This window comes from Salmo salar, unplaced genomic scaffold (genome assembly GCF_905237065.1).
Source record: "Salmo salar unplaced genomic scaffold, Ssal_v3.1, whole genome shotgun sequence".
Taxonomy (NCBI): domain Eukaryota; kingdom Metazoa; phylum Chordata; class Actinopteri; order Salmoniformes; family Salmonidae; genus Salmo; species Salmo salar.
Genome location: NW_025548872.1, coordinates 683,461 through 695,695, shown reverse-complemented (window position 1 = coordinate 695,695; position 12,235 = coordinate 683,461). Strand labels below are relative to the sequence as shown.

The 12,235-nt window shown below is 39.6% G+C and overlaps 1 protein-coding gene across 1 annotated transcript; it reads left to right on the top strand.

Moving 5' to 3' along the window:
- Window positions 1-1,189: 1,189 nt before the first annotated feature.
- LOC123733403 (uncharacterized) lies at window positions 1,190-9,743 on the top strand. Its single transcript, XM_045712806.1, has 6 exons — window positions 1,190-1,593; window positions 7,828-7,929; window positions 8,084-8,380; window positions 8,501-8,642; window positions 8,773-8,876; window positions 9,446-9,743. The coding sequence occupies exons 1-4, from the start codon at window positions 1,452-1,454 to the stop codon at window positions 8,617-8,619; spliced, it is 660 nt and encodes a 219-aa protein (XP_045568762.1). The 5' UTR covers window positions 1,190-1,451; the 3' UTR covers window positions 8,620-8,642; window positions 8,773-8,876; window positions 9,446-9,743.
- Window positions 9,744-12,235: the final 2,492 nt, after the last annotated feature.

Here is a 12,235-nt window from a genome sequence, read left to right as displayed (position 1 = left end):
TAAAATAGTCATATGTTTGAAAAATTGAAGTTTTTGTATTTTTGAGAAATTTGTAATTCGCGCCACGCCTATCATTGGATATTGGAGCAGGTGTTCCGCTAGCGGAACGTCTAGATGTAAGAGGTTAAATCGGGTACGTTTTTTATCCGGCCGTGTAAATACTGCCCCCTACCCCCAACAGGTTAACACTGAGCACATGTGACAGACGTGACAGAGTCTGGAGACGCCGTGGAGAACGTTCTGCTGCCTGCAACATCCTCCAGCATGACCGGTTTGGCGGTGGGTCAGTCATGGTGTGGGGTGGCATTTCTTTGGGGGGCCGCACAGCTCTCCATGTGCTCGCCAGAGGTAGCTTGACTGCGTTAGGTACCGAAATGAGATCCTCAGACCCCTTGTGAGACCATATGCTGGTGCGGTTGGCCCTGGGTTCCTCCTAATGCAAGACAATGCTAGACCTCATGTGGCTGGAGTGTGTCAGCAGTTCCTGCAAGAGGAAGGCATTGATGCTATGGACTGGCCCGCCCGTTCCCCAGACCTGAATCCAATTGAGCACCTCTGGGACATCATGTCTCACTCCATCCACCAACGCCACGTTGCACCACAGACTGTCCAGGAGTTGGCGGATGCTTTAGTCCAGGTCTGGGAGGAGATCCCTCAGGAGACCATCCGCCACCTCATCAGGAGCATGTCCAGGCGTTGTAGGGAGGTCATACAGGCACGTGGAGGCCACACACACTACTGAGCCTCATTTTGACTTGTTTTAAGGACATTACATCAAAGTTGGATCAGCCTGTAGTGTGTTTTTCCACTTTAATTTTGAGTGTGACTCCAAATCCAGACCTCCATGGGTTGATAAATTGGATTTCAATAAATTATTATTGTGTGATTTTGTTGTCAGCACATTCAACTATGTAAAGAAAAAAGTATTTCATAAGATTATTTCATTCATTAAGATCTAGGATGTGTTATTTTAGTGTTCCCTTTATTTTTTTGAGCAATGTATAATCAAACTAAGGGTGGTGGGAGTCATATCATGTATTATATTATCACACTAAGGCTGGTGGGAGTCATATCATGTATTATATAATCACACTAAGGCTGGTGGGAGTCATATCATGTATTATATTATCACACTAATGCTGGTGGGAGTCATATCATGTAGTATATTATCACACTAAGGCTGGTGGGAGTCATATCATGTATTATATTATCACACTAAGGCTGGTGGGAGTCATATCATGTATTATATTATCACACTAAGGCTGGTGGGAGTCACGTAGTGGCCAGGGTTGTGCTAATTTCACAATTTCCCCTTCACTGTGGTTGACTGATAAAGAGTTTCACTACCTAAAGTCACACAGACGCAGGACTTTGCGGGGAGAAGACACAGCTATAGACGTATATTAGAGTTGAGGTTAGAAGTTACTGTATTTCACCACAAGTGTGTTAAGATGTCAGAGGGAGTCTATGAAAACTCAGATGGATTTGAAGACGATGAGCTTGATGCAATGAAGAACACAGAGATTGATGACCAATTATATTCCAATGTAAGAGCCTTCAAGCCCAGTTCAAGAGATGGAGTTGTTGATTCAGGTAAGATTACACACACACACACACACACACACACACACACACACACACACACACACACACACACACACACACACACACACACACTAAACAGGTGAGATTGCCATGTAGCAATATGGCTTTGTTCTGGACGACTGTGTGATCACGCTCTCCGTAGCCGACGTGAGTAAGACCTTTAGACAGGTCAACATTCACAAGGCCGCAGGGCCAGACGGATTACCAGGACGTGTACTCTGAGCATGTGCTGACCAACTTGCAAGTGTCTTCACTTACATTTTCAACCTCTCACTGTCTGTCTGTAATCCCAACATGTTTTAACCTGTTAGGGCTAGGGGGCAGTATTGACACGGCTGGATAAAAAACGTACCCGATTTAATCTGGTTACTACTCCTGCCCAGTAACTAGAATATGCATATAATTATTGGCTTTGGATAGAAAACACCCTAAAGTTTCTAAAACTGTTTGAATGGTGTCTGTGAGTATAACAGAACTCATATGGCAGGCCAAAACCTGAGAAGATTTCAAGCAGGAAGTGGCCTGTCTGAGAAGTAGTGTTTCATCTTGGCTCTTTTTATTGAAGACTCAGGATCTGTGCAATAACGTGACACTTCCTACGGCTTCCATAGGGTCTCAGAGCCCGGGAAAAAGCTGAACGATATCGATGCAGGCTCTGGCTGAAACACTTTATCGCTTTTGGCAAGTGGCCACACAGAGTACTATGGGCTTAGGCGCGTGCCCGCTTCGACCGAATGCTTTCTTTTCCTTTGTCTGTTTACCTAAAAGCAGATTCCCGGTCTGAATATTATCGCTTTTTTATGAGAAAAATGGCATAAAAATTGATTTTAAACAGCGGTTGACATGCTTCGAAGTACGGAAATGTAATATTTAGAATTTTTTTGTCACGAATTGCGCCATGCTCGCCACCCTTATTTACCCTTTAGGATAGTGTCTAGAACGCACAAACAAAACGCCGCTGTTTGGATATAACGATGGATTATTTTGGACCAAACCAACATTTGTTATTGAAGTAGAAGTCCTGGGAGTGCATTCTGACAAAGACAACAAAGGTAATAACATTTTTCTTATAGTAAATCTGACTTTGATGAGTGCTAAACTTGCTGGGTGTCTAAATAGCTAGCCCTGTGATGCCGGGCTATCTACTGAAAATTTTGCAAAATGTGCTTTCACCGAAAAGCTATTTTAAAATCGGACATATTGAGTGCATAGAGGAGTTCTGTATCTATAATTCTTAAAATAATTGTTATGCTTTTTGTGAACGTTTATCGTGAGTAATTTAGTACATTCACCGGCAGTGTTCGGTGGGAATGCTAGTCACATGCTAGTCACATGCTAATGTAAAAAGCTGGTTTTTGATATAAATATGAACATGATTGAACAAAACATGCATGTATTGTATAACATAATGTCCTAGGGTTGTCATCTGATGAAGATCATCAAAGGTTAGTGCTACATTTAGCTGTGGTTTGGGTTTATGTGACATTATATGCTAGCTTGAAAAATGGGTGTATGATTATTTCTGGCTGGGTACTCTGCTGACATAATCTAATGTTTTGCTTTCGTTGTAAAGCCTTTTTGAAATCGGACAGTGTGGTTAGATTAACAAGAGTCTTATCTTTAAAATGGTGTAAAATAGTCATATTTTTGAAAAATTTAACCTCTATGGGACCGGCGGGACGAATTCGTCCCACCTACGTAACAGCCACTGCCATCCTGTGGCGCGATTTTCAAAATCTTCAAAATCATATTACTTCAATTTCTCAAACATATGACTATTTTACAGCCATTTAAAGATAAGACTCTCGTTAATCTAACCACACTGTCCGATTTCAAAAAGGCTTTACAACGAAAGCAAAACATTAGATTATGTCAGCAGAGTACCAAGCCAGAAATAATCAGACACCCATTTTTCAAGCCAGCATATAATGTCACCAAAACCCAGAAGACAGCTAAATGCAGCACTCACCTTTGATGATCTTCATCAGATGACAACCCTAGGACATTATGTTATACAATACATGCATGTTTTGTTCAATCAAGTTCATATTTATATCAAAAACCAGCTTTTTACATTAGCATGTGACGTTCAGAACTAGCATACCCCCGCAAACTTACGGGGAATTCGCTAACATTTTACTAAATTACTCACGATAAACGTTCACAAAAAGCATAACAATTATTTTAAGAATTATAGATACAGACCTCCTCTATGCACTCGATATGTCCGATTTTAAAATAGCTTTTTGGTGAAAGCACATTTTGCAATATTCTAAGTACATAGCCCAGGCATCACGGGCTCGGTATTTAGACACCCGGCAAGTTTAGCACTCACCATAATCATATTTACTATTATAAAAATGTCATTACCTTTTGTTGTCTTCGTCAGAATGCACACCCAGGACGTCTACTTCAATAACAAATGTTGGTTTGGTCCAAAATAATCCATCGTTATATCCGAATAGCGGCGTTTTTGTTCGTATGCGTTCCAGACACTATCCGAAATAGTAAAGAAGTGTCGCGCTTGGCGCAATTCCTGACAATAAAATTCAAAGTATTCCATTGCCGTACGTCGAAGCATGTCAACCGCTGTTTAAAATCAATTTTTACGTCATTTTTCTCGTAGAAAAGCGATAAAATTCCGACAGGGAATCTCCTTTTCGGCAAACAGAGGAAAAAATCCCAAAGGCGGGGGCGGTCGGGGTCACGCGCATAAGCTAGTGTCTCTTGATGGGCCACTTGAGAAAGGCGATAATGTGTTTCAGCCTGGGGCTGGAATGACGACATTCTCTTTTTTCCCGGGCTCTGAGAGCCTATGGACGACGTGGGAAGTGTCACGTTAGAGCAGAGATCCTTAGTAAATGATAGAGATGGCAAAGAAGTTCCAGAAATGGTCAGACAGGCCACTTCCTGTAAAGGAATCTCTCAGGTTTTGACCTGCCATTTGAGTTCTGTTATACTCACAGACACCATTCAAACAGTTTTAGAAAATTTAGGGTGTTTTCTATCCATATGTAATAAGTATATGCATATTCTAGTTACTGAGTAGGAGTGGTAACCAGATTAAATCGGGTATGTTTTTTATCCAGCCGTGTCAATGCTGCCCCCTAGCCCTAACAGGTTAAGTAATAGCATATCTAAGGTATTTGAAAATTGCGCCACAGTATTCAACTGGCTGTTGAGTAGGTTAGCCCATAGAGGTTAAACAGACCACCCTGTGCCCAAGAACACTAAGGTAACCTGCCTAAATGACTACCGACCCGTAGCAACAGTTAGTGGAAGGCTGGTAATGGCTCACATCAACACCATTATCCCAGAAACCCAAGACCCACTCCAATTTGCATATCACCCAAACAAATCCACAGATGATGCAATCTCTATTGCACTCCACACTGCCCTTTCCCACCTGGACAAAAGGAACACCTATGTGAGAATGCTATTCCTTGACTACAGATCAGTGTTCAACACCATAGTACCCTCAACGCTCATCAATAAGCTAAGGACCCTGGGACTAAACACCTCCCTCTGTAACTGGATTCTGGACTTCCAGACGGGCCGCCCCCCAGGTGGTAAGGGTAGGTAACAACACATCCGCCACGCTGATCCTCAACACGGGGGCCCCTCAGGGGTGCGTGCTCAGTACCCTCCTGTACTCCCTGTTCACTCATGACTGCATGGCCAGGCATGACTCCAACACCATCATTAAGTTTGCCGATGACACAACAGGGGTAGGCCTGATCACCGACAATGACGAGACAGCCTATAGGGAGGAGGTCAGAGACCTGGCCATGTGGTGCAAGGACAACAACCTCTCCCTCAACGTGATCAAGACAAAGGAGATGATCGCGGACTACAGGAAAAGGAGGACCGAGCATGCCCCTGTTCTCATCGATGGGGCTGTAGTGGAGCAGGTTGAGAGTTTCAAGTTCATTGGTGTCCACATCACCAACAAACTAACATGGTCCAAACACACCAAGACGGTTGTGAAGAGGGCACAACAAAATCTGAAAAGAGGGCACAACAGACTGAAAACATTTGGCATGGGTCCTCAGATCCTCAAAAGGTTCTAACGCTGCACCACCGAGAGCATCCTAACTGGTTGCACCACTGCCTGGTATGGCAACTGCTCGGCCTCCGACAGCAAGGCACTACAAAGGGTAGTGCATACAGCCCAGTACATCACTGGGCCAAACTTCCTGCCATCCAGGACCTCTATACCAGGCGGTGTCAGAGGAAGGCCTTAAACATTGTCAAAGACTCCAGCCACCCTAGTCATAGACTGTTCTCTCTGTTATCGCATGGCAAGCAGTAACAGAGTGCCTAAGTCTAGGTCCAAGAGGCTTATAAACAGTTTCTACCCCCAAGCCATAAGACTCCTGAACATCTAATCAAATGGCTACCCAGACTATTTGCATTGTCCCCCCCTCTTTTACCCTGCTGCTACTCTGTTTATTATCTATGCATAGTAACTTTAATAACTCTACCTACATGTACATATTACCTCAATTACCTCGACACCAGTGCTCCCGCACACTGACTCTGTACCGGTACTCCCTGTATAAAGCCCTGCTATTGGTATTTTACTGCTGCTCTTTAATTATTTGTTACTTTTATTTATTTTCATTTTTTTGTATTTTTCTTAATGGGCTACGGGGCAGTATTGAGAATTTTGAAAAAATATGTGCCCATTTTTAACTGCCACCTACACCAACTCAGAAGCTAGGATATGCATATTATTACCAGATTTGGATAGAAAACACTCTGAATTTTCTAAAACTGTTTGAATGGTGTCTGTAAGTATAACAAAACTCATATGGCAGGCAAAAACCTGAGAAAACCTGAGATAAAAAAGAATTTTGTGGCTGTACTATTTTTTTAATCATTGTTTAATAGATACCACAGTGAGAAAGGATTCATTTCGCAACTCCTACGGCTTCCACTAGATGTCAGCGATCTTTATAAAGTTGTTTGAAGCGTCTATGATCAACAGAGACCGGATGACAAGGAAGGGAAGTTGACCTCCCTGGGATGTCGTCACTTCCATTATTGCCTGCACCTGCTCAATCATGTAACTCGAGACAATTTTCAAAGATGTTTTTCTAGACACAGGAGCGGTCGTGTTGAAACATTACTGATGTTTCACGTTAAAAATGGCTCTAAAGATTGATGCTAAGCAACGTTTGACATGTTTGAACGAACGTAAATAGATTATTTTTTTTAACTTTTTTAACTTTTCGCCGTGACTTCCCACCCCCCCTCGCACTACTTTTGAGTAGCCACCGAAGCGCTAACAACATGGAACAACTTGGAGTTATTTGGACATCAATTATGAACTTTGTCAAAAGAAACCACATTTGTAGTGGACCTGGGATTCCTGGAAGTGCCAATGGATGAAGATAATCAAAGGTAAGGGATTATTGACGATAGTATTATTGATATTAGCTGGTTACAAGATGATGCTAACCTATATAGCCTAGCCTATTGTTCTTAGCACAGCACCCGGTTTATTGCAACTTGTGATTTCCCAGTAAAGTTATTTTGAAATCTGGCAATACAGTAGCATTTACGAAATGATAAACTATTATTATTTGAATCACAATATTATAATTTACCAATGTTTTCGAATAGTAATTTTGTAAATTGTAACGTTGTTCACCGGAAGCACTTCAGAGAAGAAAAAAATCTGAATTTCACGCTACTGTAAAATGCTGTTTTTGGATATAAATATGAACTTGATGGAACAAAAAATGCATGTATTGTATAACATAATGTCCTAGGAGTGTCATCTGATGGAGATTGCCAAAGGTTAGTGCATAATTTTAGCTGGTTTCTGCTTTTGGTGACCTTGAATTGAAAATGGATGTTTGTACTTTTGTGGCTATGTACTGTCCTAACATAATCTAACTTTATGCTTTTGCCGTAAAGCCTCTTTGAAAATCGAACAATGTGGTTGGAATAAGGAGATGTTTATCTTTTAAATGGTGTAAAATAGTTGCTTGTTTGAGAAATTGAAATTATTAGATTTTTGATGTTTTGAATTTCCAGCCTTGTTAGCAATCCCGTCTCGGGGTTCATTGCTAACCTGTAGCCCCAACAGGTTAAAACACCTGTTGGATACGGCGCATGTGACAAATACAATTTTATTTTATTTATTTGTCCCAATCGTGGATGATACAGTAAAACACATTACCAAATACCATACTTTAATAATTTGTGATTCAGTACATTTCCAGTGGTGGAAGAGACCCTCTGGAGTAGCTGCAGTGTGTCTGGGGCTGCTGTGTGTTCTCCTACTGACTGGGATCATAGGCCTGTCTGTCTACTGTAAGTTTAGTATTTTGTCACTGAGACTTAAGTAGAATACTTAATCATCCTTAATCATCCTTAATCATCCTTAATCAACCTTAATCATACTTAATCATCCTTAATCATCAATGGTGTGGTAGTTACATGTTTGATTAACTTTTCCCTTTTACAGATGGAGTAATTGGTCATCACGACTCAACAGAGAGAGACCAGCTACAGGCCAGTTACAGCCTTCTGACTAAAGAGAGAGACCAGCTACAGACCAGTTACAGCCTTCTGACTAAAGAGAGAGACCAGCTACAGATCAGTTACAGCCTTCTGTCTAAAGAGAGAGACCAGCTACAGACCAGTTACAGCCTTCTGACTAAAGAGAGAGACCAGCTACAGACCAGCAGTAACACCCTGACTAAAGACAGAGACCAGCAACAAAAAGAGAAAAATGATCTCATGAGAAAGTTCTCTAATCTGAGTGAGTTTACCAAATAAATGATCATAACATCATATATCTAATATGCAGTCAACTTGTGTTTGTATTCTAAAATAATAGGTGCAGAATAATAAGATGGAAATTCATGTTTTTGTCTTGTAGAACAAACCTGCCCTAAAGACTGGAAGAAGTTTGAATCCAGTTGGTACTTCCTGTCTACTGAGACTAAAACCTGGGGGAGAGCAAAGATGACTGTCTGGAGAGAGGAGCAGACCTGGTGATCATCAACAGTGATAAGGAACAGGTGAGAGAGAAAGAGAGAGAGATATGGCGGGGGGTTATGATCAAACATCCCTTGGTCAGTAATGTATCTTCCAGTATTTAACACATGTAGTCTATAGTAGTTGACAATATCAGCTCTTTCTCACCAACAGGAGTTTCTCTTCCACCTCAACAAGGGTTTCTGGATTGGTCTGACTGACACTGTTACTGAGGGGACCTGGAAATGGGTGGACGGCAACCCACTGACCACCCCAAAGTAAGAGACTACTGCTCTAACAACTCTGACCACCGTGTAAGGGGTAGGACTGATTCTGTGTGTTTTTCATACTCTAGATTCTTAGAGAGTATCCAGTCTAACTGTATTGTTCGTAGTCTAGGTTCTTAGAGAGTATCCAGTCTAACTGTATTGTTCATACTCTAGATTCTTAGAGAGTGGTCAGTCTAGCTCTGTGTTGTTCATACTCTAGGTCCTGAGAGAGTATCCAGTCTAACTGTATTGTTCATACTCTAGGTTCTGAGAGAGTGGTCAGTCTAACTGTATTGTTCATACTCTAGGTTCTGAGAGAGTGGTCAGTCTAGCTCTGTGTTGTTCATACTCTAGGTTCTTAGAGAGTGGTCAGTCTAGCTCTGTATTGTTCATACTCTAGGTCCTGAGAGAGTGGTCAGTCTAGCTCTGTATTGTTCATACTCTAGGTTCTGAGAGAGTGGTCAGTCTAACTGTATTGTTCATACTCTAGGTTCTGAGAGAGTATCCAGTCTAACTGTATTGTTCATACTCTAGGTTCTGAGAGAGTGGTCAGTCTAACTGTGTTATTTCTACTGCAGGTACTGGGGGAGTGGACAGCCTAATGGTGGTGGAGTGGAGAACTGTGTGTTGTTAACTCACAGTTCATCAGACCAAGGACCATGGCATGACTATCCGTGTTCATTTAACCATTCCTGGATCTGTGAGATATAGTTCTTTCTCACTTTTAGTTATGATGTTGATTGTCATGCTGAAAGTCATGATACCAGCTACAGGGCCTTCAGAAAGTATTCACTGCCTAGACCTTTTCCACATTTTGAATTTTTAAATCGATTAAATTGAGATTTTACTGTCACTGTCCTACACACAATAACTCATAATGTCAAAGTGGAAATATGTTTTTCTTTTCTTTTTTACAAATGAATAAAAGATTTAAATCTGAAATGTCTTGAGTCAGAAAGTATTCAACCCCTTTGTTATGGCAAGCCTAAACACGTTCAGGAGTAAAATGTGCTTCCCTTGACACATAATAGGTTGCATAGACTCACTGTGTGAAATACAGAGTACAGTATAAAATAGAAAGGAGGACCAAGGCACTCTTCATATAATTGATTAAAATGCCTTTATTTGTATGGCAGGTTCAATAGAAACAAGGTTTTAAAAATCTGACGCGTTTCGGCTGCATGGCCTTCGTCAGGGAATACAAAGAAATAATACAATGTCCTCCTTTGAACAGCTTTTCCAATTAGCCCTAATTTGAAGGGAGTGGTTAAAATTGATTGGACACACCTAGTAAACAATACTATACACATTAAAAAGTGAAATACTGTAGCTATGTTATCAAAAAAATACAACTCCAAGCTAGAAGTATCAGAACACTTAGAAAGGTAGTTCTAACCTTAAACATGACCGGGAGAAGTGTCAAGAATAAGAAAGCAATATATTCCATAGTACACTAGAACACAGCCAAACATGAACAACAATAGTCTAAACATAGCTGAGGGCAATTGAGCAAAATGACCACTAGATGACAGCAAATGGACCTATCACAACCCTACAGGAATGGTGAGAAATCCATATCTTCATTTAAACCCGGGTATTTAGTGGCTTGTAGTTTGTAAATCCAAAAACTTTCCCTTTGTTTTAACTGTTTAAGACGGTCCCCTTTTCTAATAGAGGCCGGAACATGATCAATACCCATAGCTTGTAGGGAGGCAGGGTTGCCATGGTGTAAGGACTTGTAGTGCCTTGCCATGGGGTAGTCTTCATTGCCTACACGTATAGCGTACTTGTGTTCCGCTAAGAGGTCTTGAAGGCGTCTCTAGGTGTGTCCAATTCATTGTGTAACCACTCCCTCTTCAAATTAGGGCTAATTGGAAAAGCTGTTCAAAAGAAGTCATTGTATTATTCTTTGTACTCCCTGATGAAGGCCATGCAGCCGAAACGCGTAGGATTTTTAAAAACTTTGTTTCTATTGAACATAACATACAGATAAAGGCATTTTAATCAATTATATGAAGAGTGCCTTGGTCCTCCTTTGTTTTTAATAAATCATATTAATGTGTTCAGTCCAACATGAAATGTTGTTGTGGTATATAATAAATCATATTAATGTGTTCAGTCCAACATGAAATGTTGTTGTGGTATATAATAAATCATATTAATGTGTACAGTCCAACATGTAATGTTGTTGTGGTATATAATAAATCATATTAATTTGTACAGTCCAACATGTAATGTTGTTGTGGTATATAATAAATCATATTAATGTGTACAGTCCAACATGTAATGTTGTTGTGGTATATAATAAATCATATTAATGTGTACAGTCCAACATGAAATGTTGTTGTGTTATATAATAAATCATATTAATGTGTACAGTCCAACATGTAATGTTGTTGTAGTATATAATAAATCATATTAATGTGTACAGTCCAACATGAAATGTTGTTGTGGTATATAATAAATCATATTAATGTGTTCAGTCCAACATGTAATGTTGTTGTAGTATATAATAAATCATATTAATGTGTACAGTCCAACATGTAATGTTGTTGTGGTATATAATAAATCATATTAATGTGTACAGTCCAACATGTAATGTTGTTGTGGTATATAATAAATCATATTAATGTGTTCAGTCCAACATGTAATGTTGTTGTGGTATATAATAAATCATATTAATGTGTTCAGTCCAACATGTAATGTTGTTGTGGTATATAATAAATCATATTAATGTGTACAGTCCAACATGTAATGTTGTTGTGGTATATAATAAATCATATTAATGTGTACAGTCCAACATGAAATGTTGTTGTGTTATATAATAAATCATATTAATGTCTACAGTCCAACATGTAATGTTGTTGTGGTATATAATAAATCATATTGTGTACAGTCCAACATGTAATGTTGTTGTGGTATATAATAAATCATATTAATGTGTACAGTCCAACATGAAATGTTGTTGTGGTATATAATAAATCATATTAATGTGTTCAGTCCAACATCTAATGTTGTTGTGGTATATAATAAATCATATTAATGTGTACAGTCCAACATGTAATGTTGTTGTGGTATATAATAAATCATATTAATGTGTACAGTCCAACATGTAATGTTGTTGTGGTATATAATAAATCATATTAATGTGTTCAGTCCAACATGTAATGTTGTTGTGGTATATAATAAATCATATTAATGTGTACAGTCCAACATGTAATGTTGTTGTGGTATATAATAAATCATATTAATGTGTTCAGTCCAACATGTAATGTTGTTGTGGTATATAATAAATCATATTAATGTGTTCAGTCCAACATGTAATGTTGTTGTGGTATATAATAAATCATATTAATGTGTACAGTCCA